The sequence below is a fragment of the Phodopus roborovskii genome, unplaced genomic scaffold, assembly GCF_943737965.1.
Source record: "Phodopus roborovskii unplaced genomic scaffold, PHOROB, whole genome shotgun sequence".
In the NCBI taxonomy this organism is placed as follows: domain Eukaryota; kingdom Metazoa; phylum Chordata; class Mammalia; order Rodentia; family Cricetidae; genus Phodopus; species Phodopus roborovskii.
The window spans coordinates 41,370,319-41,385,360 of NW_026126410.1; the positions used below are offsets into that span (position 1 = coordinate 41,370,319).

The following is a 15,042-nucleotide window of genomic DNA, read 5'->3' on the forward strand; positions in this document are numbered from 1 at the left end:
ATTTGCTCTGGTATAATTTAAAGGCAATTTCTGAAAAAATGTTAAATATTAGACACTATTAAACGCACATAATTGGTAAACTAAACCTTCCTTCTTTTATAAACAATGCATTTTGTGATGCAAGACTAACAGTAATATTAGATGTAGCATAAAAAGACTGAAAAGCAATTATTTCAGAGGAATGAACTCTATGAAAATCAGGGTGTGCCTGTGTTTCAGTATGTATGGTTGTCTGTTTGATAATAGGAAGTCAACTATTTCAGAATTACCTTCTGTGGCGATTTGGAAAAAAATGGCCCCCAAAAGGAGTGTTGCTATTAGGAGGTGTAACCTTGCTAGAGGAAGTATATCACCGTGCAAGTGGGCTTTGAGGTCTCATATATGCTCCAGCCACATCCAGTAAGATAGTCCATTTCCTGCTGCCTGCAAGATATAGACTTCTCAGCTACCTCTCCAGCACCATGTCTACCTGCACACCGCCATGTCCCAATAATGGACTGAACCTCTGAACTGTAAGTGCACCACAACAGTTGAATGTTGTCCTTTATAAGAGTTGCCATAGTCATGGTGTCTCTTCACAGAAAACCTATTTCAGCAGTCCCTTTTATCCTCAAGTTCTCTCTATGCCAAAGTTCATTTATCATTGCATATTTCAGCTGATATAAAGGATTACTAGCTAGGTGCACACTGTTACACTGAAGAGGTTCTATACAGTAAAAACCTTTGATAGAATTTGACATAAAATACAAGAGTCAAAAAGGGATAACTTTATTTCTATAAAACACATATAAAAGTAATTAGCAAGTGGATGAAGAATGATACAACATAAAAGACAATATGCTACAAATTACCTGAAGCACATTAACACTGGGAACAGACTAATCCACTAATCCCCAGTATAAATTATAATTTAGTGTCTAACTAAAATGTTACCTAGATCCCTTGTGTTCTAGTTTGTTTCTCTGTTACTTTGATAAACCCCATGACCAAAAAGCAACTTGGATAAGGAAGGGTTTATATAATTTTACATATTGCAGTCCATCGTTGAAGAAACCCAAGGCAGGAACCTGAGCAAAGGTCATGGAGGAAATGCTACTTACTCGCTTATTTCCAGTGTCAATTGCAGCCCTAGGGCTGGTATAGTCCACAGTGGACTGGGACCTCCTGTATTAATTGTACTTAAGAAAATGTAACAGTCACATTCATAGGCTAATCCGATAGAGACAGTTCTTTAATTGAGGTTCCTGAATGTGTCAAGAGAACAACCCAGATTAGCCTCACCAAGGTAGAATGCAATTCTATACACCACATTGAGAATGCACTTAAGAACTACTTATTTTTATTTACAAAAGTCACTAAACTTCAGATTCCAATAATGTATTGAATATTCCCTGGGAGAAAAAAAAGTTTCAGGACTTCGTCGTGTTCTTCTGATAAAACTTAGATTTTCACATTTTACAAAACTGAGCCTGTGTTATAATTTGGATTTATAACATATTGATACCTCACAGACTTGAGTTATCTGCATGATTCCAAAGTCTGTAATGAGTTGGAAAGCAGTATTTCATGCTTTGTTAAATTTTATACATACACTTCATGAAGTTTGTCTATAATCATTCCCTTCTATCTCTTAAGGTCTACATGATGAAGAAAGTCTTCCAACACTGCTTACACAGTGCTTTTTACTTTGCTTTTCTCATTGTTACATATTTGACTGTTCCATCCCAAGTCACTGTGCATGTGTGAATTGACTAGACTTCACTCATGGTTAGTGAGGATTTCCCACATTATTTGCATTTGTAGGGATTCCCTAAAATGTGAATTTGATGTTGCCTAAGTCTAGAATACTCAACACAGTTATCTTCTTCACCATCACAAGGTCTCTCCAGTATGAAATGTTCGATGTTGAATAAAAGTTGACTGTTACTAAAGGTCTTCCTTTATTCCTTTCATTTGTAAGGGTTCCCTCTCATCTGAACTCTTTAGTGTTCAAGTATCAATAAACAGTTACTGAAGGCTCTGAGACAGTGTTTACACTAATCTGAATTTTCACTGATATGAGTTCTGTAGTGTCGAGTGAAGCCTGAACAATTTTTGAAGGCTTTGCCACATTGTTCACATTTGTACGGTTTCTCTCCAGTATGGAGTCTCCAATGATGCTTAAGGTTTGAAGAAGAGTTAAAAGCTTTGCCGCACTCTTCACATTTGTAGGGTTTCTCTCCAGTGTGAATTCTTTCGTGTTGAGCGAGGCTTGAAGTATAATTGAAGGCTTTGCCACAGTCTTTGCATTTGTAGGGCTTCTCTCCAGTATGAATTCTTTGGTGTTGAATTAGATTATAACAGTTATTAAACGCTTTGTCACATTCTTTGCATTTATAGGGTTTTTCCCCACTATGTATTCGCTGGTGCTTCATAAAAGTTGAGCAAATGCTAAAGGCTTTTCCACACTCATCACACTTGTATGGTTTCTCTCCAGTATGAATTCTCTGATGGTAAATAAGGTTCACAGAACAGTAAAAGGCCTTGCCACATTCCTTGCATTTGTAGGGTTTCATACCACTATGGATTCGCCTATGCTTATATAGATAAGAAGAACAGCTAAATGCCTGGTCACAATCATCGCATTTGTAGAGTTTCTCTCCTCTGTGTATTTGTTGGTGTTGGTGAAGGCTGGAAGAACAGTTAAAAGCTTTGTCACAGTCTTTACATTTGTAGGGCTTCTCTCCAGTGTGGATCCTCTGGTGTTTAGAAAGGATGCAGCGAACATTAAAGGCCATGCCACATTCTTCACATTTGTACGGTTTCTCTCCGGTGTGAATCCTCTGGTGTTTAGAAAGGGTTGAGTGAACATTAAAAGTCTTTCCACACTCTTCACACTTGTACGGTTTCTCTCCAGTGTGAATTATCTGATGTTTAGAGAGTGTTGTGCGAACACTAAAGGCCTTGCCACACTCTTCACACTTGTAGGGTTTCTCTCCAGTGTGAACTCTTCGGTGAACAACAAGGCCTGAACAATTAGTAAAAGGTTTCCCGCATTCTTCACATCTGTAGCGTTTCTCTCCAGTATGGATTCTTTGATGCTTACCCAGGTATGAAGAACAACTAAAAGCTTTGCCACATACTTCACATTTGTACGGTTTCTCTCCGGTATGAATTCTTTGGTGCTGTTTAAGGCTGGAAGAATAGTTAAAAGATTTACCACATTCTTCACATGCATAGGGTCTCTCTCCAGTATGAATTCTCTGGTGCTGAATAAGGACTGAGTTTCTATCAAAGGCCTTCCCACATTCTTTACATTTGTGGGGTTTTGATCCTGTTGAAAAAGGTTTGAAGCATCAATACAAGCATACCACCATATTTTTTAATTACACAGCTCAATTTTTAATATTAATACTTTAAAATTGTGACTATTTTAACACATAAGCATCACACAAATGGCAAACTGTAGACATTTGCACACCTATATTCCCAGTAGCATCATTTAGAAAATAAAGTTGTAAACACACTAATCTACCACTGAACTGAGAATATGAAGACAATGTAGAACAAATAAATAATGGAAAGCTATTTACTTTAAATAGCCAAACTTATTATAACATCTAATTTAAAAAAATCTGAAAGGGCATCACACATTATATAAAGATTGTATTTTTGGTCTTACATGAAAACTCAAAGTTGGAACACAGGGCAAACAGGAAGCCAATATAACTGTAATAGATTGGTTGGAGGAAGAAATACAAAAAAACTTTTTGAGCATACATAGAGTTTTCAGCTTTCAAAACTCTAAAATCTTGTAAAGATTTATTTTAAGCAATACGTATGAAATATTTAAGAGAGTGTTATGTTTTACCAACAATAATATACATACTTAAAAAATCAAATTTTGAAAAAACTTTCTAGTTCACTTAGAAGTGGCATAAGTTTGGCTAAGGGTAACATGTCTGTCAATAAATACAAAAGTTGTACAGTTTCAGAGGGCAACATCTATTGACTAACCAATGAAGAGAGAAAATACACATGGCTTGAAATCAGGAATAATATTTTTATAGATAAATGATAACAGTTTCACTAGCAATGGACCTAGGCATAGGTATCTCAATATCTTACATTGTCCTAAAGAATACAGTAACTAGTAGTATCATCTAGAAAAATATCCTGGGTACATCTAAACATATTATCATATTATGTAAAGGTGTCTAGACTTTAAAAAGTCAAACACAGAAAATAGAATTGCAAAATAAGAAAAACAAGGATGAGTTTGAGACTCAAATATTTGAAAGAGTATGAAAGCTCTACTAAACAAAATATATCTAGATGTGTAGTTTCCAGCTATGACTACATACTTATAAAAGCATGGCATCTTAAATTCCTGTCATCAAGTATGTGGGTATATATTATAGGAATACATTATCGGAGCAGCAAGATGGCTCAGAAGGTAATAAAGGGCATTAACCCCAAGTCTGAACACCTCCATCCCCACAACCCACATAGTAAAAGAAGAAAATCAATTCTCGTATTTTGTCACCTGGTCTCAAGATGAGCAATGCTGTGTGTGTGTACACATGCACACACGTGAGAGCCCTAATGAAACTAGTTTGGCTAATGAGTGTGTAAATGAAATTAGAGATGCTTACCTGTGGTGTTGCTGTGCTACTAAGGCATTTAGAAATGTCTAGATGTTTTCTGATATATAGAAAGCAAAGAAAAGTGTAATAATCTAGACCCTCCCAGGCAAAATGAAAGGACTGGGGCTAGCAAGATGGCTCAGCAGTTAACACGCCTGCCACAAGTATGAAGTCTGTGGATCAGATACCCAGAATCTTTGTAAATGTGGGGTGTGCATGGAATCCAGCTTGTCCTTCCAGGCTTGAAAGATGAAGACAGAGAAATCCCTAGAGCGAATTGGCTAAGGAGACTAGCTCTGAGTTTGATTGTCAACATCAACTCTGGTGCTCCACAAGCACATGTACACAAGTGAACCTGTATGCACACAAGCACCCAAACACACGCAAACATGAATACAGACAAATACTACACACAGAGATACAAGAAAAGAAGTTAAATAAAGGACTTTGCCAATCACTGTAAACACAAAGCTTCCTGAGGGGAAGGAAGAGGATTATCAGGGTAAACATGCAGGAGAAGCCATTTGACAGCAAGAGATTTCTAGCAAAACACAACATCTCAATACACACTTTACAAATTGACTTGTCATTTGTGAGCTCTGCTTTGTTCATTCCTACACACCTGGATGGCTGGCAGCTACTGCTTTTTTCTTCACACTCCAAGGCTCTGAACTTTGCTCCAGAAATGTGACCAGATATGGCTTAGAGAAAGCAAGACCTGTTTGGAAAAGGGAACAAGATACTTGGTTGTTTTCTCCTGGAGATTAACATGGGAACCCCAGTTCTGTGCTTATAAGGAAAGAGGTGATAAATGATTGTGGAAAATCCTGTGTCTAAATGTTCCCTGAAACACTTAGGAGTAATTTACAACCTGCTGATCCTGAACCTCATTGTAAGGAGAAGTACTAAAGCTGAAGAGAGATTTTTTTCCTTAACACATGTGTTCTCTGCCTTGGGCCATTGAGCTAACATTGCCACTACAGGGCGCACACTTTGAAAAAAATCTTAAAAACACAGAAAGAAAATGTTTCTTAGCTACACTGACAATCCCCCTAACCTTTCCTTTAAAAATGGGCAGAGGCAACTAATCAATCAGCTGCACGGATATTGGCACATGCCTTTAATCCCAGCCTGGTCTACAGAGCAACTTCCAGGAGAGTCAGGGCTACATAGAGAAACCCCATCTCAAAAAAAAAAAAAAAAAAAAAAAAAAAAAAGGAAAACAAATCAATCAAAAGCACAAGCTCCCTGTGAGATAGTCTACAAATGAAGGAAGTCACATGTTGACAGTGAACTAAGAGTTCACAAAGGATGCAATCCTCACCCAGGAACACCAGGTTGCTGTAATTCTCCAACATCACTTCCTTATACAGACTCCACTGAGCGGGGCCCAGGCATTCCCACTCCTCTGCAGAGAAATCAATGGCCACATCTGGGAATGACAGAAGTTCCTGGAATAAAAATAAATGAGTATCAAAAATTAAACAGGACATTTAATAATATAAATATCAAAGTCATCAAGCTTATAGTCGCATTTATAAATATTGCCGGCATGTCCTGTTAACTGGATTCTTCAAAATGAATTATCCCTACTTGTAAGAAAAGAGAATGACATAAGAGCTAATGAACTTACAAGAATATAATTCTGTGAAATACAAAATGTAAAACTTACGCATGCACAAAAATATGTTTGGTGTGGTATGCTTGCACTATGTGCCACCCATCATGTACATTCTCACAGGGCAAAGACATGGCAATCAGGTACCTCTCAGTATACTAACACTTAGTAGACTCTATCCAGAAACTGAAATGCAGTGAAGATGCAGACTTGGATGCAGCTGTGGGCATTAAGATTATGCACTAACTTCACTGGTGAAGCAAGGAAAGTGCACCAGGGGAAAGGAACTTGAGCAGCCAATGTGAGAATAAAGGGAGAGTTCAGATATAATGGAATTGCAAGAATTTTACACACTCAAACAGCAAAGCAGGCATTTTCAATATTTTAAATACACTAAATGTGAGTCTAACCTATAAATACACTAAATGTAATTCTAAAGAGTTTTTTTTTCCTCTCTCTCTCTTCTCTCTCCTTCTGTCAGGTACTCATGTATCTGCTTTGTCCTAAAGCAGGTTTTGAACTCATGACACAATTGCATTGTTCTTCAAAGGCCTAGTATTATCAGTACATGACACTACCTTTTTATTTCTTCTCTTATTTTTGAATTCCATATTTCAGGTTCCCTATTTTTCTTAACTTAGTGTATAATGTTCAAAATGATCTATGATGGCAGTAATATTTTTACTATTTATATTAATTTATAAAATGAGAGATTTATATATCAACGAAGGATTTATGATGTTTGCGATTTACTTTGTTAGATATATACTAGTATTATTCAAATAGTTACTTTCATATTTAAAATGTTCATAAGCCTGTCTGTCACACACTAACGATTCTGTGTGATGACATCCTAGGCACCCTGCTCCTACCCACTCATCTCTTCCTCATTATCACTGGACCATTGGAAACACCTAGGTTTTAAGTTTCTCAGTTTTAAGCCCCAAAGTGTGGCATACCACTGAAACCCCTCTCCAACCCTCATCTCCCCGCACCCCCCCCCACACACACACCAAAGCCTAAAGTTAAGGCCCTAAACCCTCTATTATTTTTCCCCAGAGTCTCTGGTATCTGCGTAAAGTCTTGAGAAGACAAATTCAATACAGGAACTCTGCCCTTGTCTATCTGAGCTCAAAGCCTGACTGTGTCTGTTAGCAACCAGCTACTCCTAGGTGGGGGCAGCGCCTCTCAGCCTCAATTTTCTTTCTTGTAAAACAAGACCAGGATAGGCCATGGAAAGCACTTGGGACCTAGGACATGGCAAACTCTACCATGATACAAAAAAAATCAAAGTTCACAAGCAAAGGGCACAAGCATAGATCTCTGGTTTTACATCTTAAAAGAGAGTTTATGCTGAGTAGTGCTGGCACACCCCTTTAATCCCAACACTTGGGAGGTGAGGCAGGCAGATCTCTGTGAGTGTGAGACCAGCCTGGTCTACAGAGTGAGTTCCAGGACAGCCAGAGCTACACAGAGAAAGCCTGTCTCAAAACCGAACAATACAATAAAAATTAACTAAACTATTGGAAAGGCCCATATGTATATCTTCAACTTCAGTGAGATCAAATCCTTTGGAGTCTGTCTATGGCTCAGATCCTGCACTACTTCTCTTCCTAGGTCTGAAATAATAATCCTATCGATAGTGGCTAAACAGGACTGCACGGGACACATGTGTTTGTACCTATGAACATATGGAGAGCCTCTACCTTCTTTTCTCTGCAGGATCTTCTACACTTTGTCAAAAGACTTGCTGATGGTGATGGTAAAATGCAAAGTCATAAGGGTTCCCTGAGCTGTATGCAGCCTAGTCTCAGAATCTATTCTCATGTGAAATGTGCAAAGCAAAGCTGCTAGGAGGGATCATGGATAACAGCAACATTGATGTTAAGTTTGTACCCAAGTACACTGGAGCACGCACTGGGAAAAAATACTGTACATGGTCTTCAAAAACCCTAAAAATGCAACTATCTGAATGATCCAGGTAGACAGCTCCAAAGAAACCGAGCCAAGCCTACATTTCTAGGATAATAGTGACTTGATTGTAGTAGATGGTCTTGATGTTTGCCTGTATCTGGTTTCCATGACCCTGGCACTCATGGGGTCCCCACTGCAAATGAGGCAGCATTTTCAACAATGGCCTTCCTAGGCCTCTCACTGCACCAACCCCCAGCTGCTCTCCATCACCTCTTTGTGCTTTCAAAATCAGTACCTCGTGGAGACTCAGGCATTAGAAAGTGTAGCTGCCAGCTTGAAACTCAGTTTTGACCCTCTCAAGACCATAGCTCAGTGGTCTGACCATAGCTCAGTGGTCTGTTACCAGCAGTGAGTACCTCAATGGTCTGGTCTATCTTTAATCACAGCTGATTTCTCAGTTGCAGGTATCAATTGTCCCAATTAGGTAATGAGTTCTTGTCAGTGGTGCTATCTCTTTTTTTGTTCGGTTGGGTTTGTTTATTTGTTTGTTTGTTTGTTTGAGACAGGATTTATCTGTATTAACAGACTTGGCTATCCTGAAACTCACTGTGTAAACCAGGCTGGCCTCGAACTCACAGAGATTCTCCTGCCTCTGCCTCTCAAGTGCTGGGATTAAAGGTATGCACCACCACCACCCTGCAATGGTGCTCATCTCTTGTTAATCACAGCTCATTCTTCAGAAAGCTGAGGAGAAATCAGCAGAAGGTAGGGGAAACTGGGGATTATGGGAGTCTTTTGAAACCTGAAGCTTGACCCCAGTGACACAACTGCTCCAATCCGTTTAATCCTTCCCAAACAATTCACCAATGAGGACCAAGAATTCGAGTATATGACACTCTGGGCCCACTTTCATTCAAACCACCTCAGAATGTTTTTCTGGTTTGTGCACAGTGTTGAAAAAGAATGCAAAGTATACTGTGGTATACTAATCATCCAGGTTTTAAACCTTTACAATAACCATTAATAACAGAGATACAGCTGAAAGTACAACAGAGTAGAAAACAAGTTCAGCACTAAGGTGAACACAGTCTCTAGATGATTTTCTTAGGGTGTGCCTTTGTGAGGAATTCACCAGCTGTTGCTGGTTGCAGCACTGAAGGTGACACATGACTAGTACATAAAATAGAAAAGGACAGGGCTGGGATATAGCTTGTTGGAGAGACACTTGCTCAGATGTCTGAGATCTCGGTACAAATTCTTAGCAAAAAGCAGTAGTCAGTAGGAAAAGCCACCATGCTGTACTTGCTTACATCCTGGTCACAACCAAGGCAGGAATTAGTGGATAGCCTCCAAATTTCTGGCTCCATCCTCAGGATGTTAAGAGTGGAACAGACATTTATTTTGGTCTTGTTTCAGATCTGATCAAAACAGTAAACTCTGACTTGCCTCTCTCAAAGAGCATTAGAACTTGAACATTAGGTCCAAAGCCAATGAAAACACATGCCAAGGTCATTACACATGTTCTTCAGATCGCTTTGAGAAGCTCTAGAAATTCTAGCCCAGTAGATCATTGTTATTAATAAAGCCCACATATCAAGGAGAATGATAAGGCATGAGCATGGTGGTGTACCTTTAATCCCAGTACCCAGGAGCAGGAGGCAGAGGTAGGCAGATCTCTGTAAACTCAAAAGAAAAAAAAAAAATAAGAACGCTGAAGAGGTTATAAAATATATTGGGGTAAGCCTAATCAAGAAAGTGAAAAATGTCTACAATGATAACTTCAAAACTGTGAAGAAGAAGATACAGATACTACAAAATGGAAAGACATTCCATGTTCATGAATTGGTAGAATTAATATTGCACAGATGTCCATCCTACCAAAAGCAATGTACAAATTCAATGCAGTCCCAACCAAAAATACCACAATTCTTCATTGAAATAGAAAAATAATCCAAAAATATGTATGGATGCATCTGGATAGAAAAAGCAATCCTGAACAAAAAAATATACTGTAAGACTGCTATTCTAGACTTCAAAACATACTACAAAGCTATGGTTATAGAAAATAACCATATGGTATGGGCACAAAACAGGCATGCCATCCAATGGAATAAAGCAGGAGATACAAATATAGCTATTCATATAACTGGAGCCATCTTACATTTGACAAGGAAGCACCAAAAAAAAAAAAAAAGTACACTGGAGAACACATAACACCTTCGAAAAATGGTGCTGGGAAAACTGGATGCCCTCATGTAGGAAATTAGACCTGTATCTCACCCTGTACAAAATTAGATCCTAGTGGATCGAAAACCTCAGCTTGAAACCTAAACACACACACTTCTAGCAGTACCCTGATGGGGGATGTCCTTATGTATATATGTTTCTCTTATTTGATGAATAAAACATTGTTTGGCCAGTAGCCAGTAGAGGCAGGAAGATAGGTGGGACTAGGAGATGAGAATAATTCTGGGAAAGGTAGGCAGAGAGAGACCACAAGAAGATGCCATGTAGAGACTGGGAAAATAAGATGTGCCAGGCATTGTCCAGTAAGCCAAGACCACGAGGAAATACATAGATTTATAAAAAAAAAAATAGGTGAATAATTAAGACAGAGCTAGCCAGTAAGAAGCCCTAGCCATTGGCCAACAGTTTTATAATTATTATAGTGCCCATGTGTTTATTTCTGGCAAAGCAGCTGTGGGACCAGGCTGGAAAGAACCTCCACTTACAGCACCCTACAAGAAAAGGACATTTTAAACAGGACTCCATTTGCCCAGGAATTAAGGGCAACAACTGATAGGTGGGACTTCATAAAACTAAAAACAGATACAGCTCAGGAAACCCCACAGGGTGGAAGAGAACCTTTGCTACTTACACATCTGACAGTGGATTAATACCTAGAATATACAAAGAATTCAAAAAACGAAGAGTCAAGAAAACAAATGCACAATAAAAAAAAAAATGAGCTAGGGATTTAAACACGAGTTCTCAATAGAAGTAACTAAAATGGCTAAGAAATACCTCAGAAAGTGTTTATCATCGTTAGCTATTAGGGAAATCAAACTGAAACGTTAAGGTTACATCTTACCACAGTCAGGAAGACTAAGACCAACTGACAACAATGCTGGCAAGGCTGTGGAAGAAAGGGAACCCTCACTCACTACTGGTGACATTGCAAACTGGCACAGAACCTCTAGAAGGCAGTATGGAGAATCCACAAAAATCTACAAGACTAAATCTACCATATGGCTCAGCTATACCACTCTTTGGCATATGCCCAACGGTCTCTACAGCCTCAACCACGTTGTCTCTCTATTCATAATAACGAGGGAATAGAAACAATCTCAATCTCCTTTAACCGGTAAATGGGTAATGAAAATGTCATACATACATACCATGGAAAACTTTTTCAGCTGTAACAACACAAATCGAGAACTTTTCAGTAAATTTGTGAGCCTAGAAAAGACTATGTTGACCCTGAATGACAAATTCCACATGTTCTATCTTGCCTTTGCCTAGCTCCAAATCTTTAGATATATGCACACAACATGGAGTAACCACAGAAACCAGGAAAGTAGAAAGGGGTCAGTGGGTAGGGGCATGAGGGATGCCTGAAGTGGGAAGATGAAAAACTGGAGGCAGCTTCAGCTGGGAGGAGGGTGGGAGGTCAATACAGATGAAGAAGGGGTAGATGAAGTCAAATAAGACCAAGGTTATTTGATAAAACCCGATAAATAAAACCACATTACTTTATACTTACAAAAATTATACACTATACATGCACACATAGAAACAGAAACACAAGTATTCCCAACCCCTGAGCTGACTCTCCAGATATTTAATTTTTACAAGTTATTTATTTTTATTTTTTCTGCATGAGTGTTTTCGAGCTTGTGCTCTGCTAGAGAAACAAGTGCTCTAATTTAATTTTTTTTTTCCTTTCTCACAGTCTCATGTAGCATACCTGGCCTTGAATTTGCTACTCAGCAGGGAGTAGCCCTGAACAAGTTATTTCTTGCTTCCACCTCCCTGAATGCAGACATGGCAGGATATATCACCAAATGCACTTGTTTTCTCTCTCCAGTCACAGGTCTGTTTGATATATGTCAAAGTGTGTGTGTGTGTGTGTGTGTGTGTGTGTGTGTGTGTGTGTGTGTGTGTGAGATCTGAAATATTAATGAGTACATAGCTGTACCACCTCTTCATTGTAAGAAACAAGAGTTGAGGTACAGGAAAAGGTACTTTCCATGACTTACAGTGTAAATTGGCATATTCTCAGTTTCCTGTAGATTAGTGACATTAACTAGGAGTGTCTGTTATTTTAAATATAGTTAGATAATACACAGAAAATGTCAGTACTCATGATAATGTGGTTTAAAGCCTGTGCTTCTTAGGAGTAGCGTCCATCTCCAAAACACGAATACTCAATTTGACTGAAGTGTGACAAAATGCTGTTTTGGTTTTTTTTTGTTTGTTTGTTTTTTTGTTTTGTTTTTTGAGATAGGATTTCTTTGTGTAGATTCACCTGTCCAGGAACTCACAGAGATCCTCCACACGTGGCAAAGTGTGGGGAAATATAAAGCAGCACAAAAGATAGGGAAAAGGCAGGCGTGGTGGTCCACGCCTTTAATCCCTGCGCACCAGAGACTGAAGCAGGCAGATCTCTGTGAGCTCAAGGCCAGTCTGGGTCTACAGAGTGAGTTTCAAGACAGCCAGGGCTGTAACACAGAGAAACCCTGTTTCAAAAAATAAACAAACAAAAAACACAGGGTGAGCAGCTCACTGTATACTGATCACTACAGATCAACTTCATCTTTTAATCTTTCTGACACTGAGTAAATACTTGGGCAACCCTCCCTACCCCCCCCCCCAAGAATAGCTGTATAGACAACCCTGACTTGATGACTTCGCAGGTTCTAGACTCTGCAAGAATGGAAGAACAATCCGTGATTGGAGAGCAATGTAGACAGCCTGTAAGGTGTACAAGACTCTTTCTCCACCCAGGAGACACTCAATGCCACTCCATTAACAAAGCTCACACCAACTAATCTTTCCTTTCAGAAAAGATGTCCAAATGACTAACTTCACAGTCTGGTGGGGCTGGATGTGGTAATGTTTTCTGGTTTTTTTGCTTTTTTTTTTTTTTTACCCTGCCATGTAGGGTCAGTTGCAACGTGTAAACTTAGAGTGCCCCTTTATGGGATTTTTCTGCCTCCCATGAGTGCCTGAGTGTGTGTGGGTCTATGTAAGAGACTCCTATCCAAAGTGAGCAGTCCTGAAAACTAACAATTTATTGGGAAGAAAAGGACCCCAAACTCTCCCGCAGAATTCTCTGTAAAGGAGTCCAGGGACATTATGAACTTCTGTCTACTCAAATCAAGATCCCTAGGCCGGCTATAAAGTATAGGAGGGAGCAGAAAAACCCCGTTACTCTAGGTGTCCCGAGCAATCTGCGACAGCAACGTGAGAGGTGATAGCGGCTCGCTAACCCAGCCACGCTGGACTGTGAGCTCCCACCACCGCCTGGGGCACAAGCAGGCGGCCCGGCGAGCCTGCTCCAGCAATCCTGGACCCTCCGCATAGTCCGTGCTTGCACAAGCGGGTCAGCTCTCCCGGTCCCTGACTCGGGCAGCCGCCGGGTCCCCGCAACACCCGCCCGCCCGGTCCCCAGCACTTCGGCCAAGCCTGTATCAGCCCGGCTCGCCCAAGTCAGCTCCTCCCCGCCTGCCACCCTCCCCTCCCCCGCTCGCGCCAGGCCGGTCCTGCCCACCCGGCGCACAGGCCCACGGGCCCGCAAGACCACGCTGCACCCTCGACCAACCTCCATGTCGAACGCGGAGCACAAGCCACACTCCCCCAACTTTGAGAAAGACGTGGAGTTGGGAGAAACACAAACGCGGAATGAACCCGGAAGCACAGGCAGCAGAGTCCTGACTCGTCGACGTCATAACGAAGGACTACATTTCCCACAAGTCTTCGCGAAGGCCCACAAGTCTGCCCGAGCCCATGAGCCCTGCGGGTTGGGTTTATTGCCTACCGGCTATCACTGGAATTAAGCTGTACAAAGGGGGTTGAGGGGACGTGAGTCCAGCTTTTGGCGGCAATGGGTATGAGGTTTACTTATTACTCTGATCAATAAGTCCTGACATAAAAGGCTTAGGTGTACCTAGAAGGAGGAGAAAAAAAAAACACACACACACACACATTGACTCAATTTTATTTCAGAACAACGGAGCAAGAAGCTACACTGGGACAAACTACAAACCCTTTAATTTGTGTTTCATACCAAGTTTCCTGGAAAGTTCTGTAATCTCAGCTACTCCCTAGCTTGACACAGGATCACAAGCCTATGTCCCTAAATTACAAAGTACCACACACAAAGGGGCTACTAACTGTTACAGCACTTGCATTGAGGCCTTGGCTTAATACCTGTTAACTTCAAGTAAATCAATAAGGAAGAAACCGGCTTTACTGTGTACACTGGAGCTCAGTTTGGTGCGCGGGCCAGGCAACATGTCTCTACCTACAGATAAACGGCAGAATCCCTTTGAAACTCTTTTCATTTGTCCACAGTCCCTTGTCCACTTTCATCCATTAATCTGTGTAAACAACTCTGAGGGATCTGTACCAGAGCTTCATCCACTTCTCTCTGGTTTTGCTCAAATTGTGGAAAGCATTCAACACCGGGTATCCTCTGGCTCCATTTCCCTCCCACTGGGAGGAAATCAGTGTTGGGATCAGTATGGCTGGTGTGTGAACGGACTACTGACCCATCAAACATCATATGACTCCTCTATATGAGGTTGGACCTACCGTATTCAACTTTCTGTCTTTTTCTATTCTTGTATTTGAGACAGGATTTCACAGTGTAGCTTTGAGCCT

General features: G+C 40.4%; 1 protein-coding gene across 1 annotated transcript in view; it reads right to left on the minus strand.

Moving 5' to 3' along the window:
• LOC127220706 (zinc finger protein 729-like) overlaps nt 1–14,126 on the minus strand; it is a 33,235-nt gene extending 19,109 nt beyond the window's left edge. The window contains 4 exon segments of the mRNA XM_051182633.1: nt 2,090–3,313; nt 5,248–5,343; nt 5,950–6,076; nt 13,982–14,126. Coding sequence (XP_051038590.1) covers nt 2,090–3,313; nt 5,248–5,343; nt 5,950–6,076; nt 13,982–13,987 — 1,453 coding nt within the window. The 5' untranslated portion in view covers nt 13,988–14,126.
• Nucleotides 14,127–15,042: the final 916 nt, after the last annotated feature.